Source organism: Dama dama, chromosome 2 (genome assembly GCF_033118175.1).
Source record: "Dama dama isolate Ldn47 chromosome 2, ASM3311817v1, whole genome shotgun sequence".
In the NCBI taxonomy this organism is placed as follows: Eukaryota; Metazoa; Chordata; class Mammalia; order Artiodactyla; family Cervidae; genus Dama; species Dama dama.
In genome coordinates, this window is record NC_083682.1 from 6,109,305 (window position 1) to 6,124,197 (window position 14,893).

Sequence of the window (14,893 nt, forward strand, 5' to 3'; positions counted from 1 at the left end):
GCCGACTCCAGGCGGCTCTCCCGCGGGGATGAGGCCCGGGGCTGACCAGCCGCGCTCCGCGCGCCTTCCGGCCCATGGCGCTCGGGCCCGCGGCCCCGGCTCACTCGGTTCCCGGCACCTTTTCTCGGAGCGATTGGCGGCGGCGGCGGCGGCAGCAGCGACAAGCAGGCGGGTGCGCGCCAACGAGCACGCGCACCGCGGACACGCACGTGGAGAGCGGACGGGGAGGGGCGCGCGGGGATCCACCCGGGCCCAGACCGGCTCCCGAGGTCACCCGGACACGCGGCCACTGCAGCGCCCACGGGTGGCTCCTGGTCACGCGCGAGGCCCGGGCCGGCGCGGACCCGCCGCGCAGCCCCCCGGCGCTGCCGCAGCGCACTCACCCGGGCACAGGCGCGCGCGCCCCCGGCCACCCTGGCGCCCCGGCATCCTGCACCGCACGGGCGCCTGCTGCCGCTGCGCGAACCGTCACTCTGCAGACAGGCAGACAAAGCGCCAGCTCGCGGGCCCCTTCACCATCTCCCAGAGACGAGAGTCTTTGTCACATGTCGCTGGGCACCCTCCCCAACACACCCACACATGCCCACACTCCCACACGTCCCCGCACCCACCGGCAGAGCCGGGTGCAAACCCGCACTGTTGCTGGGACCCTCGCGTTCACAGACACGGTGAAGGTCACAACCGTTCTGCATCACCAAGTCACGTGGAGGGTCCCCAACAGGCACGGGCCCTGCGGGGGGAGGGGAGGGCTGGGGCGATGCCCCCCGGCCGGGCTCCCGCGGGGTGGGGCGGAAAGGGCTCGGCCTCGGGCTGGCGCCGCGCCCCGCCCCCGATGCCGGCCCCTCCCTCCTCGTCCCAGGCTCCCCGCCCCGCCGGGCGCGCTCGGGAACCAACCGGTCTCCGCCTCCGGTCCGATTGGTCTGCGCGGCGCGCTTTCCCGGCAGGCCGGCGGTGGCACGCCGTTTGAAGCTGTGCGTCAGGGGTCCTGGCCTGGCCGGCGGCCCCTCCCTTCCCTTCTGTTCCTACCGGGCCGTTTCCCTGGAAGAGTGACCCGGGACGAATCGGCCCGGCTGAGACCGGGCTCCCGCGGTCTGTCGGGGCGGGGTCGAGTTCCCGGCTTTTTGCCTCCGAGGAGATCGGGGCTCAGATGGGAGCGCTGAGCGCTCTGAAGCTGAACGCGCACCCTGATCTTTCGTCTGGGCCCAGCAGGGAAACAAGTTACCACCTTCCCCAAGTATTTCCTAGCTCTCAGGCTACTCAGGGAAACAGTGGTGGTGTCGCTAAGTCGTGTGCAGTTCTTGCGACTCCATGGACTGTACCCCGCCAGGCTTCTCTGTCCGTGGGATTTCCCCGGCAAGAATACTGGAGTGGGCTGCCATTTCCTTGGATTTCTAATCCTGCCTGGTATACGCGGTAACCTTCAGCAAGTTCTTTAACCACTGAGACAGTTTTCTTATCCAGGCTAAGGAGTGGTGATGGTTGGTGCTTCATGGGGTGAGAGGAGAAAGGAGGTGACTTGTAAGGGGTTCAGGCAGTTGGCAGCCATTCTTTTTGGTGCTACTCCTCGGGCCTCCGGGGCTGTTGAATTTGTAAAATGAAGGCACTGGATCCTTGTCCAGGTCACCTCTTGCTCGGATTCTCCCTTGTGGCATTGGATTCTCCCTTGTACTTCCCATCAAGAACATTTTCATTCACTCAACGTACACGTTACTGACATCCACCATGTGCCGCTCTGCGGGGAGCTAGGATAGATTGGGAACCAGAGGGGCCTGCCTGCCTGCATGGAGCTTACTCCCCCATGGAGGATGGATGGGGTGACATCCTCCAGAAATTACAGAGGAGGAGGGGTCTACACGAGGGAGATGCAGGGTGGGATGTGGAGGCCTCTTAGCATCCTTGCCACCCCTAGGATGCGCTAGGTTCTTTAGCGGGTTGGACTGGTTTTCTTGTCTCAGATCGCATGCCTTGGTCCAGCTGAAATGTCCCCATTTTACGAGGAGCACAGACTAATCTCAGGGGCAGACAGGCAGGCTGGTCACCCCGGGCAGGCATGAGGCAGTGTTGGCTGGCCCCACTCTACGGTGGCTGCCATGGGCGCTGGTGGGGGAGGTGACGGGAGCCCTAGGGACAGGTAGAATCTCTCAGAGCAGCCTCAGGGCCTGGGGCCTGCCGGGCCTGGGCTTCCTATCAATGGTGCAAGAGGATTGCGCATGGGCGACCCACAAGCTGCCTTCTCTGAAGTGACAGCCAGGCCATAGCCACCCGGCCACAGGTGCACGCACACTGGAATCGCACCCACTCGACCTTGCAGCCGTGTCCTGAGGCAGCTCCCACAGCGCGGGCTCCCAGGCACCACCCCCCACCCCACTTGGCCTCTAGGTGGGACTGAGCCCTGCCCCGGCTTCATGCCGTCCCCCCAGCTGTTTAATGAGCAGAACGGGGGCCCTTGTGCACAGAGCACGTGGGCACCACTGCCTCTAAAGCGCTCCTGGGCCTGAGAGGATTGCAGTACAAGATGACAAGGCTGAGCGAGGCTTTCCCAGGGCTGGTCCCACAGGTCCTAGGAAGGGAGAGTCTGGCTCCGCCGTGAGGACGGGAGGTGAGGACCGGGAAGGTCTTTGAGTTCAGGCTCCAGGAAGAGCTCAGCCAGCAGGTGCAGCGGTGTGAGCGCACAGGGCAAGTCTGGGGTGACAAGAGGTGGTCACCGGGGAAGCCTGGCAGAAGGTGCCACCTGAGGCCCAGGGGCACAGAGTCCAGGCGGGGCTGTGGTAGCATCAGTTGGTGTGCCCACTGGCACAGGAGTGAGCGCTGAGGCTGATGAGCGCAGGTTTTGGGGACCGGGTTGGGGGTGAGATGCGCAGCGGCAGGTAAGGGAGGCCTGGGGGAGACTTGATGAGCTTGTATGAGGAGCACCCGGGAAGAGCTGCCCAGCAGGAACTTCCACGTGGGGTCTGGAGCTGGTGGCCGGGACCTGTGAGGAGGAGAGGCGGGTGACAGCCCCCTTCCTGCACAGGCGGGAGGAGCCCCGGGGGGAAGAGGGAAGAGGCGGAGGGAAGCGAGAGGTCTTGGAAGCCCAGGGAGAGGACATCCTGGTGGGAGTTGCTGGCAGGAGGAGGGTGGATTTAACCGGGAGGAGGGACCTCAGACTGTCAGAGCGCGGCCATGTGCTGCGTGCGGTGGTGGGGTCCCTGGAGGTTGGGGCCCCTTTGAGGAAGTGTGGCGGGGAGGGGCGGTGCTGCAGGAAAGGCTGAATCTTCCAGCCTGTGGGATCCCTGAGGAGTGGGGTGGTGGGACTCAGCACAGGCTCCGGGGCGAGCAGCGTTTGGGGGTGGGCTCAGGCCCCTGCCGGCCTCGGGGGCTCCGCCAGGCCGGGGGCGGGGGTGGTGAGGCGGGGCGGGAATGCCACTTCACGGGGAGGCCTGCGCCGCAGCCTGGGGAGCCCTCCCCGGGGTGGCAGGTCCAGCCCCTCCTGTCCCCGGCCGTGCTGCGCGGTGACGCCCTCCCACCCGCCTCTGTCCTGCAGACCAACATCCCCTTCCTGCAGAACGTGCTCAACAACCAGCAGTTCCTGGCAGGCACCGTGGACACGCAGTTCATCGACGAGAACCCGGAGCTGTTCCAGCTGCGGCCCGCACAGAACCGGGCCCAGAAGCTGCTGCACTACCTCGGTCCGGCCTGAGTCTCCCTTCTCTCCCCCCAGATGCCTTGCTTCCGCCCCCACCCAGAGAGCCGCCTGGCCGCCCTGCCCTGTCCTCAGCCCAGCCCTGCACCTCCTCCTTTGCTTCACCCCCCGCCCCCGAGCCCCCGCTCCTGATCTCGGAGGCTGCTTCTCCATCCATGTGGTCGTCACTAGGTCCCCACTGCCTGGACCCAGGAGGCCCTGGCTCTGGAGAGGACAGGGTCCAGCTGGAAGACCCGGGGTCCTGGAGGAGTGCCCCCCACCCCAGGCCCAGCCACTCTCACTTCTGCCCTGACCCTCGCCCACTCTCTCCCCAGGACACGTCATGGTGAATGGCCCGACTACCCCGATCCCCGTCAAGGCCAGCCCCAGCCCCACGGACCCCATCGTCCCTGTGGTGCCCATAGGTAGGTGAGACCCCTCCTGCCCCCTCACAGCGGTGACACGGAGGCTGCCACCTGCGGCGTGGGTGCTAACGCCCCGCTCTGCCCTAGGCCCACCCCCAACGGGTTTCAGAGACATCCTGCTGCGGGAGGGGCCCGAGGGCTTTGCTCGAGCCGTGCGGAGCCACGAGGGGCTGCTGCTGATGGACACGACCTTCAGGGACGCCCACCAGTCACTGCTGGCCACGCGCGTGCGCACCCACGATCTCAAAAAGATCTCCCCCTACGTTGCCCACAGCTTCAACAAACTCTTCAGCATAGAGAACTGGGGAGGTAGGCTGGAAGACGCAGTGGGTGTGGGCCCCACAGCACAAGCGGGTCACTCTGGGACAAGCTGGAGACGGGAACCCCGAGGGAACCCGTGAGAACTGAACAAGGCAGGGCGTTCGCTGGTTTAGCAAATAGTGACCGGTGTCCGTTCTGGCCGGACCTGGTGCCGGACCTGAGGTCGCAGAGCTGACACCCTGGCAGTTTAGGGTGAGAGAGGAGATGCCAGCCTGTTAGCGCGCTGGCACGGAGAAGGGGGGTGAGGGCTGTGAGGGGGGCGCAGAGAGGACACCGGGAGCCCGATTGGTCCTGAGAGGCCAGCAGAGGAACGTCTGGGGGGGTCGGGCCGGCCGCTGGTAGGACCGGAGGCGCAGGCTGTGGGGCGTGGCGGGGTCCCCGGATGCAGGGGGCTGAGCCGGCCTCTTGGTGCAGGAGCCACCTTTGACGTCGCCATGCGCTTCCTGTACGAGTGCCCCTGGCGGCGGCTGCAGGAGCTCCGGGAGCTCGTCCCCAACATCCCGTTCCAGATGCTGCTGCGGGGGGCCAACGCCGTGGGCTACACCAACTACCCCGACAACGTGGTCTTCAAGTGAGCCGGGGCGGGGCGCGCCGGCCGGGCCCCGAGCGAGGCCCGCGCGCCCCACAGCGGGCCGGAGACCAGGCGTCTCGGTAGCTGCGCCCAGCCAGGGCAGCAGATGAGAGGACGGGGAGGGCTTCCAGGGGAGGCCCGGGGGGCAGACGAGCCCCAGCCCACGCGTGCTCCGCCCCCTCAGCCTGCCACGCCTCGGCAAAGCAAACAGTCCCCAGTGGTCCTGACTCGGGCAGACGGAGCCGCGCTGCACGTGACTGGCACCGGGCGGCTCTGCTGCTTGCGGGATGCCGCTGGGGCGACCCCGCCGGGCCCAGGCTGCCCCAGAGAGGCCTTATCCACGCCATGGACGCGCGTGGTGCCCCCACCAGACCCAGCCCTCAGATCTCACTCCCCAGGGGCTGCAAGAGGGCCAGGAGCCAGCAAAGGATGTGCTGAGGGGGTGGGCTGGAGCTAACCCTGAGCGCTCCTACCACCCAGGTTCTGCGAGGTGGCCAAGGAGAACGGCATGGACATCTTCCGGGTCTTTGACTCCCTCAACTACCTGCCCAACCTGCTGCTGGGCATGGAGGCAGCAGGCAGTGCTGGTGGCGTGGTGGAGGCCGCCATCTCCTACACGGGCGACGTGTCCGACCCCAGCCGCACCAAGTACTCGCTGCAGTACTACATGGGCTTGGCCGAGGAGCTGGCGCGAGCCGGCGCCCACATCCTGTGCATCAAGGTGCCCGCCGCCCCGCCGTGACGCTCCTCGCCCCCGCCGGTCACAGCGCGTGCCCACCCTCACCGTCTCTGCTCCCCACTTCCCTCAGGACATGGCCGGGCTGCTGAAGCCCATGGCCTGCACCATGCTGGTCAGCTCCCTCCGGGACCGCTTCCCTGACCTCCCGCTGCACATCCACACCCACGACACGTCAGGGGCAGGTGTGGCAGCCATGCTGGCCTGTGCCCACGCGGGGGCTGACGTGGTGGACGTGGCGGCTGACTCCATGTCTGGAATGACGTCACAGCCCAGCATGGGGGCCCTGGTGGCCTGTACCCGAGGGACGCCCCTGGACACAGGTGGGCACAGCCGCAGCCCTGCCCGTCCTGGCGGTCAGGGTGGCCTCTCCTGGCTGGGCCTTCCGTCACCCGCATCTGCGATGGGGCCTGACCGGGCCTGGGGTCCTGGGAGGGCCCTCTGGGACTCAGCACATTTCCAAGCCTCCCGCCTCTGGCCTCCCCGCAGGCGTGCCCCTGGAGCGCGTGTTCGACTACAGTGAGTACTGGGAGGGGGCCCGGGGGCTGTACGCGGCCTTTGACTGCACGGCCACCATGAAGTCTGGCAACTCCGACGTGTATGAGAACGAGATCCCAGGGGGCCAGTACACCAACCTGCACTTCCAGGCACACAGCATGGGGCTCGGCTCCAAGTTCAAGGAGGTCAAGAAGGCCTACGTGGAGGCCAACCAGATGCTGGGCGACCTCATCAAGGTGAGCCCGGCGCGCCCACCCTTGCCTCCAGGCCTCTGTAAGGTGCCTGGCACCCTAAGCCCAGGGGTCCCCTCTCCTCAGGTGACACCCTCCTCCAAGATTGTGGGGGACCTGGCCCAGTTCATGGTGCAGAACGGGCTGACCCGAGCCGAGGCTGAAGCACAGGCAGAGGAGCTGTCCTTCCCCCGCTCGGTGGTGGAGTTCCTGCAGGGCTACATCGGCATCCCCCATGGGGGCTTCCCGGAGCCCCTCCGCTCCAAGGTCAGGAAGGCCCGGCGCCATGGTGGGGGGGCAGGAGCAAGGGAGTCTGGGAACCGGGCCTGACCCTCCGCTCTGCATCCCAGGTGCTGAAAGACCTGCCAAGGGTGGAGGGCCGGCCAGGCGCCTCCCTCCCACCCCTGGACCTGCAGGCGCTGGAGAAGGAGCTGACGGAACGGCACGGGGAGGAGGTGACCCCGGAGGATGTGCTCTCAGCCGCCATGTACCCTGACGTCTTTGCCCACTTCAAGGACTTCACTGCCACCTTCGGCCCCCTGGACAGCCTCAATACGCGCCTCTTCCTGCAGGGACCCAAGATCGCAGAGGAGTTTGAGGTCAGTGGCTCTGGCACCCACCTGCGCTGCACGGCGGCCACCCCTCGGGGCTCTAGCACTTTCAGGGTGCCAGGGTTCTGGTGTGCCTGTCCCCCAGCCTCGTGAGCCGGGGGTTCACACAGTACCCTTAAGAGACCTGGGAGCTAGGTCTTTACATGTGCAGAGCTGAGACCTGGGGAGGGCAGCGACCTGCCTGGATCTGGGTCAGGGGCTGCTCTCCCTTCTGCCCTCTTGCCCTGCCCAGCTCTGAGCCTCCCGGCGGCCTCCCTGCAGGTGGAGCTGGAGCGAGGCAAGACGCTGCACATTAAAGCCTTGGCCATAAGTGACCTCAACCGGGCGGGCCAGAGGCAGGTCTTCTTCGAGCTCAACGGGCAGCTGCGGTCCATCCTGGTCAAGGACACCCAGGCCATGAAGGTATAGCTGCCCCGGGCCAGCTGGGCGGTGGGGACGGGCAGGGCTGGGGCCTCACACGCTGTCCGCCCTGCCTGCAGGAGATGCACTTCCACCCCAAGGCCCTGAAGGACGTCAAGGGCCAGATCGGGGCGCCCATGCCCGGGAAGGTGATAGACATCAAGGTGGCGGCAGGGGCCAAGGTGACCAAGGGCCAGCCCCTATGTGTGCTCAGCGCCATGAAGATGGAGACTGTAGTGACCGCGCCCATGGAGGGCACTGTCCGCAAGGTCCACGTGACTACGGACATGACGCTGGAGGGTGACGACCTCATCCTGGAGATCGAGTGACCGCGCTGAGACCGGCAGCCTGACCATCCCTGCCCCTGCCTTCAGGACACTGCGCTGCCAGGGCAGGCCCAGGCCGGCCAGTGCCCGAGGCCAGGAAGGCCTGGCCCTGGAGCTCCTGTCCGCGGCTCTTCACAGCAGGAGAGACTGCCTTTGGCGGTCCATTCCCATCTCCCACCATCTGTCCGTTCCCTGCGGTGGACAGTCACTCACGTATTCATCTCTTGCCAAATAATTCATCCTTGCTGGAGACTGCAGGTGGGCGTGCAGGTGGGCCTAGGGCCCATGGGAGCAGACTTAGGGGTGCTACCTCCTGCAGGGGAGAGGAGACCTGAGGCCCAGGTCTCAGAACTTTGCTCAATAAAACTGGCTTTCCCCTGCCCTCCACTCTGGGTCCTAGTGCCACTCAGCACAGGCGACAGGGCTGCCCCTGGGTGGGAGTGGGGGGGGGGGGGGTGCTGTACCCTCCTCCTGGGAGGGCAGTGAGGACATCAGTTGGGACTGTCAGTTGCTCAGTCATGTCTAACTCTCTGACCCTACAGACCGTAGCCCACCAGGCTCCTCTGTCCATGGGATTCTCCAGGCAAGAATACTGGAGTGGGTACCCATTCCCTTGTCCAGGGGATCTTCCCGACCCAGGGATTGAACCCCGGTCTCCTGCATTGCAGGAGGATTCTTAAGTGTCTGTTGTATACACACCCCAAATAGAGTTAGCTAGTTACTAAGAGCCTGGCCTGGGGAAGGGGTTGTTCTACATACTTAACACCTATTAACTCAAGGAATCAACCTTTGCCCATTTTATAGACGCAGAAATGGAATCAGAGGCAGGTTAAATAACTTGTCCAGGACAGCACAGCTGGTAAAAGGCAGAGTTCAAGCCCAGGTTGTTGGTAGACTTGCTTCTCAACTACACACTGCTTTATTTTCTAGGCAGGGACTAACCTCCCACCCAATTCAGAATTAGATGCAGATACCACCTTCTAGAGACAGATAAGACCCTCGGGTGTGGGACGCTCAGGTGGGAGGTCAGGAGCACTGGATTGAGCCCCAGGGTCTAACCCTGTCCACACACAACCCCCAACCAGGCCTCAGAAGACCCCAAGCCCATCCCGCAGTGCCCTCACCTGTGGGGTGGGATGGCAGCCCTGCCCGCCTGGGTCACTGATGTGCCCCCTGCAGGGAGGTCAGGAAGGCGAGTAAAGAGGTGGGGTGGGGCCCGGGCAGCTCCTGGGCAGGTGTGGAAGGATGCGGAGGGACAGCCCCAGCTACTGGCCTAGTGCTCAGGGCCACACCAAGGCTCTGGGGTGGGCCTGGACTGCCTGTTCTGGGCTCTGAGCTCCCAATCATGCCCTCTGAAACCCGCCTGTGCACGATTCCTTGGCTTCCTGGACAGCTGTTACACAGGCTTGGGGAGAGAGAAATTCACCAGCGAGGTCGGTTCCCGCCTGTCACAGGCCCGTTCAGAGCCAGCATAGTTTAGTCACAGTCAACCTGGGGGCACCCTGGGGGGTGATGGACATCTGAATCCTTTTCTTCAACCGCCAGCCTCAGGGAAGGGGACTCACACAACCTCAAGTCTAGAATGGGACCTAAAGGGGGAATACTCTTTGACGAATGTTTTTAGAAAGTGTGTGGCGGGGTGAGGTGTCCAGAGGCAGGGGAATGAGAGAACATAAGGACCACTCTAAAAACAAAAGGAAGAGCAAATAAAACACTGCCAAGTTCTAGAAAGAGCCCTGAGTTACACCGGTGCTTGGCAGGGCTGCACATGCTCTCTGGGCCTTTGCTCTGGGTTCCTCCAGGGGCTAAACAGGGAGCACAGCCCGTGGCAGAGTGGGGTGGAGAATGCCAGAATGGCTGCCCCTCCCCGGTGCCTGGGTTGGCTCCTCTTCAGGTTAGACTTGCTTCCTCTGTGGCGTGAGGCTGGCAGACGCCGGGAGGTCCTGGTGGAAGGCCCGCAGCAGACTCTCCACCCTCTCAGAGGCTGGAGGCTCCATCGCTGGGGGCAGGGCACGGGCCCTACTCTGACCCGAGTAGAAGACAAGGGCCCAGATGAGCTGATCCTGCACCTGACACCTAGTCCCACCTGGGTGAGGACCTTGGGCCCGGCTCAGGAAGGAACTGCAGACTCAGGGCAGCCAGAGGCCCCCATCCTGCCCAGTGCTTCAGGGACCTGGGCACAGGTGGACCTGCCTACAGGTTAGTGTTCAAGGCAGCCAGGACAGGTTGGGGGCAGGGGGCATATTCCCAAGACCCCAAACAGACTAATCCCCAAAGGTCCAAGGCCATGTTACCCAAGTTAAATCTCTTTAATATCCCAATACAAAGTCCTGATGCAAAAAGACAATGAGAAAACCCTGGGAAGTTGGGGGGTTTCTGTAAATTCCACCCCCCGAGCAGCTTTTCAGAGGCAGGGGGGACAGAGCAGCTCAGGGAAGCAGCAGTCCCAGGTGAGGCAGGAGTGCTCGGCTCCGGGGCCCGGCCCCGCGTCCCCTCACTCCCGGCTGCTCCTCGACCCTTTCAGGAGCGGCCACATCCTGGGATGTCTGCTCCTTTCTCTTGGTCCCTGGGATTCAACTAGCTCTGGCTTCAATCCCCTACAAAAATTCCTGAGTTCTCGGGGCCTCCGCCAGCTCCTTCCCTGTAGTACCCCTTGACAGGGAGGGGCTGGGAAGCCCATGAGAGTTCATAGGAGTGTGTACAGAGCATGGGTCAGGAGCACAGGGGAGCCTCTGAGTCCCCGGCCCGCTCCAAAAGCACACAGAGGGGAAGGCTGCCGTAGAGCTTAGGGTCCGTGAGGGGCTGGAGCAGAAGCAGGAAGAGTCCCACACCCAGGGCATAGCCTGCCAGCAGGGGCCGCCTCTGCGGATGCTCCAGGGCTGCACACACGGCAGGAAAGCCCATGTAATTGCAGAAGGAGTGGCAGAGAACCGGCCCGATCAGGTGTCCTGGGGAGGGGAGACAGAGAAGCTCATGGAGCAGGTCTGCCAGGGCTAAGACCCTCATCCCCCGAAATAGGAGATCAATGGCCACCCATCCACCCTCACACACAGCCTCTGCTTCCTTCCACCTCTCAAACCGCACCAGGCAGAGGACCCTGGCTCAGCCTGTCTCAAGGACTGCGGGAGAAGAAACTTGTTGCTCCTAGAACAAACACAGATTCCCATTTCCCCACCCACTCCTGTGGGCCCTTGAGCCCCAGGGGACCCGTGAGAGACTGAGGACCAACCTGTGCGGATGAAGAGGAAAGCAGTGTAGGCACCGAAGACAGCTGTGTAGGAGAACTGGAACGCTGGAGACGGGGAGGCCTCGAGTGACCACACCTGCATGCCCTTCCTGCCCCAGCACTGCACACCCATCAGCCAGAGACACCCCCTTCCCCTGGCTGCCCCAGCACCTAGGCTATTCTTTACACCCCAAGCCCGTGGTCAGCAGCCCCTCCGATACTAGAGCCCTCACTTCCCAACTCTTCCTCCAGAGTGACTATCAAGGACACCCTCACGCACCCAACCCAGGACTGCCCCAGGCCAGCTCTTTAGGACTCACCTGCAGACAGAAAGATGCTCCCCACACTGCTCTGGCGGAAACGAAGCTGCTCAAAAATGTGGTGAAAATGGGCTGAGAGGAAGATGAGAACCAGGTCACATTCCTCCCAGCCTGCGGGATAGGCCCTCCCCTGGCCCCCATTTCCCATTCTTGGTTCCCTGCTAGGAACATCTCAACAGGAGATGTTGGTGAGGACAAACTCACCAACTCCAAAGAAGAGTGGGCAAGTGAACACAGCAGGGCCCAGGCCCGTGCACGGCGCTAACATGGGCAGCATGCAGGCCCGGAACACCAGCTCCTCTGTCAGGGGGGCGATCACTTGGTTTCGCAGCCAACGCATGTCTGTGAGGCAGCGGGCCCAGGAGCGAGGGGCTAAGGAGGGGATTCAAGACAAGCCATGAGAGATTAGCTGTTGAACAAAGTGACCGAGAGGCCTCAAGGGCCCCCTCTCCCACAACCTCCCCTGGCCATAAATACTTGGGAGAACAGGTTAAGAGTCAAGCTTTATCAGACCTTGTATAAAACAATATCTCAAGGGGACCAAAAGGGAAAATAGCTGAGGCAAAGTATCCTGGACAGTAAATTCTGGAAACATCAAAATTTGCCCAGGACCAGCTCTCTTTTAGGAAACCGAGGTCAAGGGAAGCAACGGACAAGCTTTCTTATCCACCCCAAGTACTGCTAGGGGTACCTACAGACTTCACTGGACACTAAGAACTAACTCCTAGAGGCCACCCGATATGTGTTCCCATTTTGCTGCTGAAAAACAGAACATCTCAGGTCCCACCACAGCACACTGATCCCGTCTCCTCATTATCCTGGACGGCCTACTTTTTCCCTTGGCCCTAAAGACTCACCTAAGACAACCTTCAGGCCATCTGCCAGGTCACAGGGGCAATCCATGGAAAGCTGCATCAGTGGGCCCAAGAAAAGGATCTGAGGACAGAAAAACAAGAGCGATCAAAGGAAAGGCTCATAATCCACTGCCCTTGCACGGCCCCAGGAGATTTCAAGCTTCCTGTTTTCTGCCAGGATTTCCCACCTATGCATACCCGAGGGCCTTGGGCCATCTCACAATTCTTGTCTCTCATCAGTCAACAGCTAGGCACAATCAGGATTAGGAAAAAAAGGAGGGTCTCACTAACAAGAAAGAGCAGAGAAGGCAAGATACAGCAGGGGCACTCACCATGGTCAGCAGCAGGGGCAGCAGTGCTGCTGGGAAAATGCCCTCCAGCCTGAATCCCATCAGGGTGAGCAGGGATGTGCCTGGCTGAGCCACAGGAAAGGGGGCATCAGTCTCTCTCCCTCACCTAGAGAGTCCTGAGATCACTCGCCCGCCGCCCTCTGCCCCGCCTCCTTCGCACCTGGATGCCCGTGAGTTCCCTCCAGAGTAGCACGCAGAGGGGCGAGAGACTTGACACCACCAGGACACTGGTGAAGCGCCGCTTTATGACTGCAGGATGGTCCCTAAGGAGGAAGCAGTAAGTTCAGGGGGCCCACGGCCATCCCTGAGGGCGCGGCCCCGCCCTCTGTTCGCCAAGTCCCGCCCACAGCCCCGCCCCGCGGAGGCGCGGGTTCCGGCCGCGCGCGCAGCCCCCGCACCTGGGCAGCTCGCTCTTCCAGACGTAGAGGCTGCCCACGTAGGAGCAGGCGAGGCTGAGACAAGAGAACACAGACACCCAGCAGCACAGCCCGGGGCCTGGGCCGCCCAGAGCCGCCGACTCGGGCTGCCGCTCTGGCCGGGACACCGACAGCAGGCGAAGCCCATCCCCGCCCAGCGCCGCCATCGCGCCTGGACCCGCGGCGCGCCCCAGTGACGCGATCCCGCTGCCGCCCGGCCCGCGCCTGCCGGAAGCGTGGCTGACGTCATCCGACGGCGCGGTCTCCGGTCCCGCCCTCGACTCCGCCCCGACACTGAAGCAGAAGCTGCGCGCGCGTAGCAGGTTTATTGAAAAACAGAGAACCCGCGACCCGGGTGGCGGCTGGGTGGGCGTGGAAGGGCGGGGAAGGGGGCCAGGTTCAGGGCCCAGGCCCAGAACTCAGCCACTCGGACAGATTGGAAATTTCCTGCAGCCATAGCGTGTCCTGCGGGAGGAAAGAGGACCCGGGGTGAGGACCCCTCGGCCGTGGCCGGGTCCCTGCCCTCCAGACGCGGCCTTGGCTTGCTTACCTCCAGGCCGCTCCCGGGGCCCGTCCTGCTTCTGCTAGAGGTCAGCGGTGCCGCGGTGGGCTCCGCGCGGCGCGAGGCGGCCTCTGACGGGCTCAGGGCCCCAGCAGAGCGGAAGGCCCGCCGCTCCTCCACGCCTTGGCTGCCTCTCTTGAGCCTCTTGTTTTCTGTTTGCTCGCCGGTCCCTACGAGAAAACAGGTCCGCTCATCTTACTCCCCTGTCCTGTGCTGGAAAGACCCTTGGGGAAAACCTGGGAGAAAGGGAAGAGTTAGAGTCAAGACTCTCTTAGCCCTCCCACCTCAGAACTCTTTGAGCTGGTCCTGTCCGCATTAAAACCCGGCAGCACTGGGTCTACAGGATCAGGCTGAGGCTGCACATTGGCTTCGGGGTCTCCCTGTCCCCACAGAGCTGGGCCTGGGAAGACATCTGGGATTGAACCAAGCCCTTATTTGGGGCTCGCGCCAAGTCAGTCACTTGACACGTTCCTCCTGGAGTCTGCACCATCCAGCTCCTCCCTACCTGCCGTAAAGCCTGGCCTCACCTCTCTTCCCCTTTGTTGCTCAGGCTTCAGTAGGCAGTGCAAACTTTAAGTTTGGATCTATAGCTTCTTCCTGAGCAGGTCCTGGGAATGCATATCAACAAGCTGTTCCCTAGGTGCAGCTCACAGGTACTAGGAAGGGTGCAGTAGTGTGTACAAAGTCCAGGGGGTAAAACAAAGAAGCTGTTAACAATCTCTGTAAGTGAAGAATGGTTTTCTTGAGATGTCTGAGCTGGGTTTTGAAGGATGAAGAGAAATACGCTGGACTGACAAGGTAGAGGAAGGGAGTTCCAGGCTGAAAGAGTTAGGCAAACACATAAAGGCATTAAGTGGTATCCTACATAAAATGCAAGATGGGGATTCAAGGAGATGAATCTGAATGGGTTAGTGGGAATCAGGGCAGGCTAAGAAATGGATGTTTACCTATAGGAAACCGGAAGGCAGTGAAGACTTTTAAACATGAGGTAGACTGTTAATTTTGTATTTCAGAATGATCATTCATCAAACATGTGGCTTAGAGTCAAGTTAAAGGAGGGAAGACCTCAAGAGCCCAGAAGTGAAGGCAGTGAAGATGGAGGGGTCGGGAGTATTCATAAGGCCGAATCGACAGGCCTTGGTGGTAGACTGAATGTGAAACATTAGAATGAGGGACATCTCACATGAATCTCGGGATTCTGATGTGAAAAACTGGATATGTTGACTGTGGTGCTATTAATCCCGACACAGACTAAAGAAAGAAGAGCTGATCTTGGGTGTGTGTGCAGAGGGCAAGGTACCAGGAGAGAGGAAGTTGACCATATGGGCCTACCATATGGAGCAACCTAGTGAGCAGACAGGTCTCCATCTAAGGCTCCAGAGAGACC

At 62.4% G+C, this 14,893-nt stretch overlaps 3 protein-coding genes across 10 annotated transcripts in view; 1 reads left to right on the forward strand and 2 right to left on the reverse strand.

Moving 5' to 3' along the window:
• Positions 1-8,153, forward strand: part of PC (pyruvate carboxylase) — a 98,906-nt gene extending 90,753 nt beyond the window's left edge. For all 6 annotated transcript variants that reach the window (XM_061162838.1, XM_061162857.1, XM_061162829.1 and 3 more), the window contains 11 exons: positions 3,524-3,668; positions 3,997-4,086; positions 4,174-4,395; positions 4,822-4,978; positions 5,459-5,699; positions 5,788-6,037; positions 6,204-6,448; positions 6,530-6,709; positions 6,793-7,041; positions 7,315-7,455; positions 7,533-8,153. In XM_061162838.1, coding sequence (XP_061018821.1) covers positions 3,524-3,668; positions 3,997-4,086; positions 4,174-4,395; positions 4,822-4,978; positions 5,459-5,699; positions 5,788-6,037; positions 6,204-6,448; positions 6,530-6,709; positions 6,793-7,041; positions 7,315-7,455; positions 7,533-7,781 — 2,169 coding nt within the window. In that variant the 3' untranslated portion in view covers positions 7,782-8,153. The remainder of the gene's footprint in view (positions 1-3,523; positions 3,669-3,996; positions 4,087-4,173; positions 4,396-4,821; positions 4,979-5,458; positions 5,700-5,787; positions 6,038-6,203; positions 6,449-6,529; positions 6,710-6,792; positions 7,042-7,314; positions 7,456-7,532) is intronic.
• Positions 8,154-10,068: 1,915 nt separating this feature from the next.
• Positions 10,069-13,157, reverse strand: RCE1 (Ras converting CAAX endopeptidase 1). Of its 3 annotated transcripts, none has more exons than XM_061162902.1 (8): positions 12,927-13,155; positions 12,689-12,791; positions 12,511-12,594; positions 12,182-12,260; positions 11,529-11,696; positions 11,325-11,396; positions 11,008-11,070; positions 10,069-10,726 (listed from the first exon to the last, which is right to left on the reverse strand). In XM_061162902.1, the coding sequence occupies exons 1-8, from the start codon at positions 13,109-13,111 to the stop codon at positions 10,491-10,493; spliced, it is 990 nt and encodes a 329-aa protein (XP_061018885.1). In that variant the 5' UTR covers positions 13,112-13,155; the 3' UTR covers positions 10,069-10,490. The 3 variants fall into 3 exon arrangements, with proteins under 3 accessions (XP_061018885.1, XP_061018903.1, XP_061018894.1); XM_061162920.1 differs by having other exon boundaries at positions 12,511-12,590; positions 12,927-12,956; XM_061162911.1 differs by lacking the exon at positions 11,008-11,070 and having other exon boundaries at positions 12,927-13,157.
• Positions 13,158-13,251: 94 nt separating this feature from the next.
• TOP6BL (TOP6B like initiator of meiotic double strand breaks) overlaps positions 13,252-14,893 on the reverse strand; it is a 78,092-nt gene continuing 76,450 nt past the window's right edge. The window contains exons 14-15 of the mRNA XM_061162889.1: positions 13,495-13,676; positions 13,252-13,409 (exon numbers count right to left, since the gene is read on the reverse strand). Coding sequence (XP_061018872.1) covers positions 13,344-13,409; positions 13,495-13,676 — 248 coding nt within the window. The 3' untranslated portion in view covers positions 13,252-13,343. The remainder of the gene's footprint in view (positions 13,410-13,494; positions 13,677-14,893) is intronic.

What these genes read in the sequence shown, in the direction of transcription:
- RCE1 (XM_061162902.1), bottom strand. Translation starts at nt 13,111, where the DNA reads ATGGCGGCGCTGGGCGGGGATGGGCTTCGCCTGCTGTCGGTGTCCCGG. An exon ending in TGGCCTGAAGGTTGTCTTAG is followed by an intron (nt 11,697 to 12,181) that starts GTGAGTCTTTAG and finishes TCCCCTCCTTAG; the next exon opens with CCCCTCGCTCCTGGGCCCGC. An exon ending in TTTCCTCTTCATCCGCACAG is followed by an intron (nt 10,727 to 11,007) that starts GTTGGTCCTCAG and finishes TCCCCTCCCCAG; the next exon opens with GACACCTGATCGGGCCGGTT.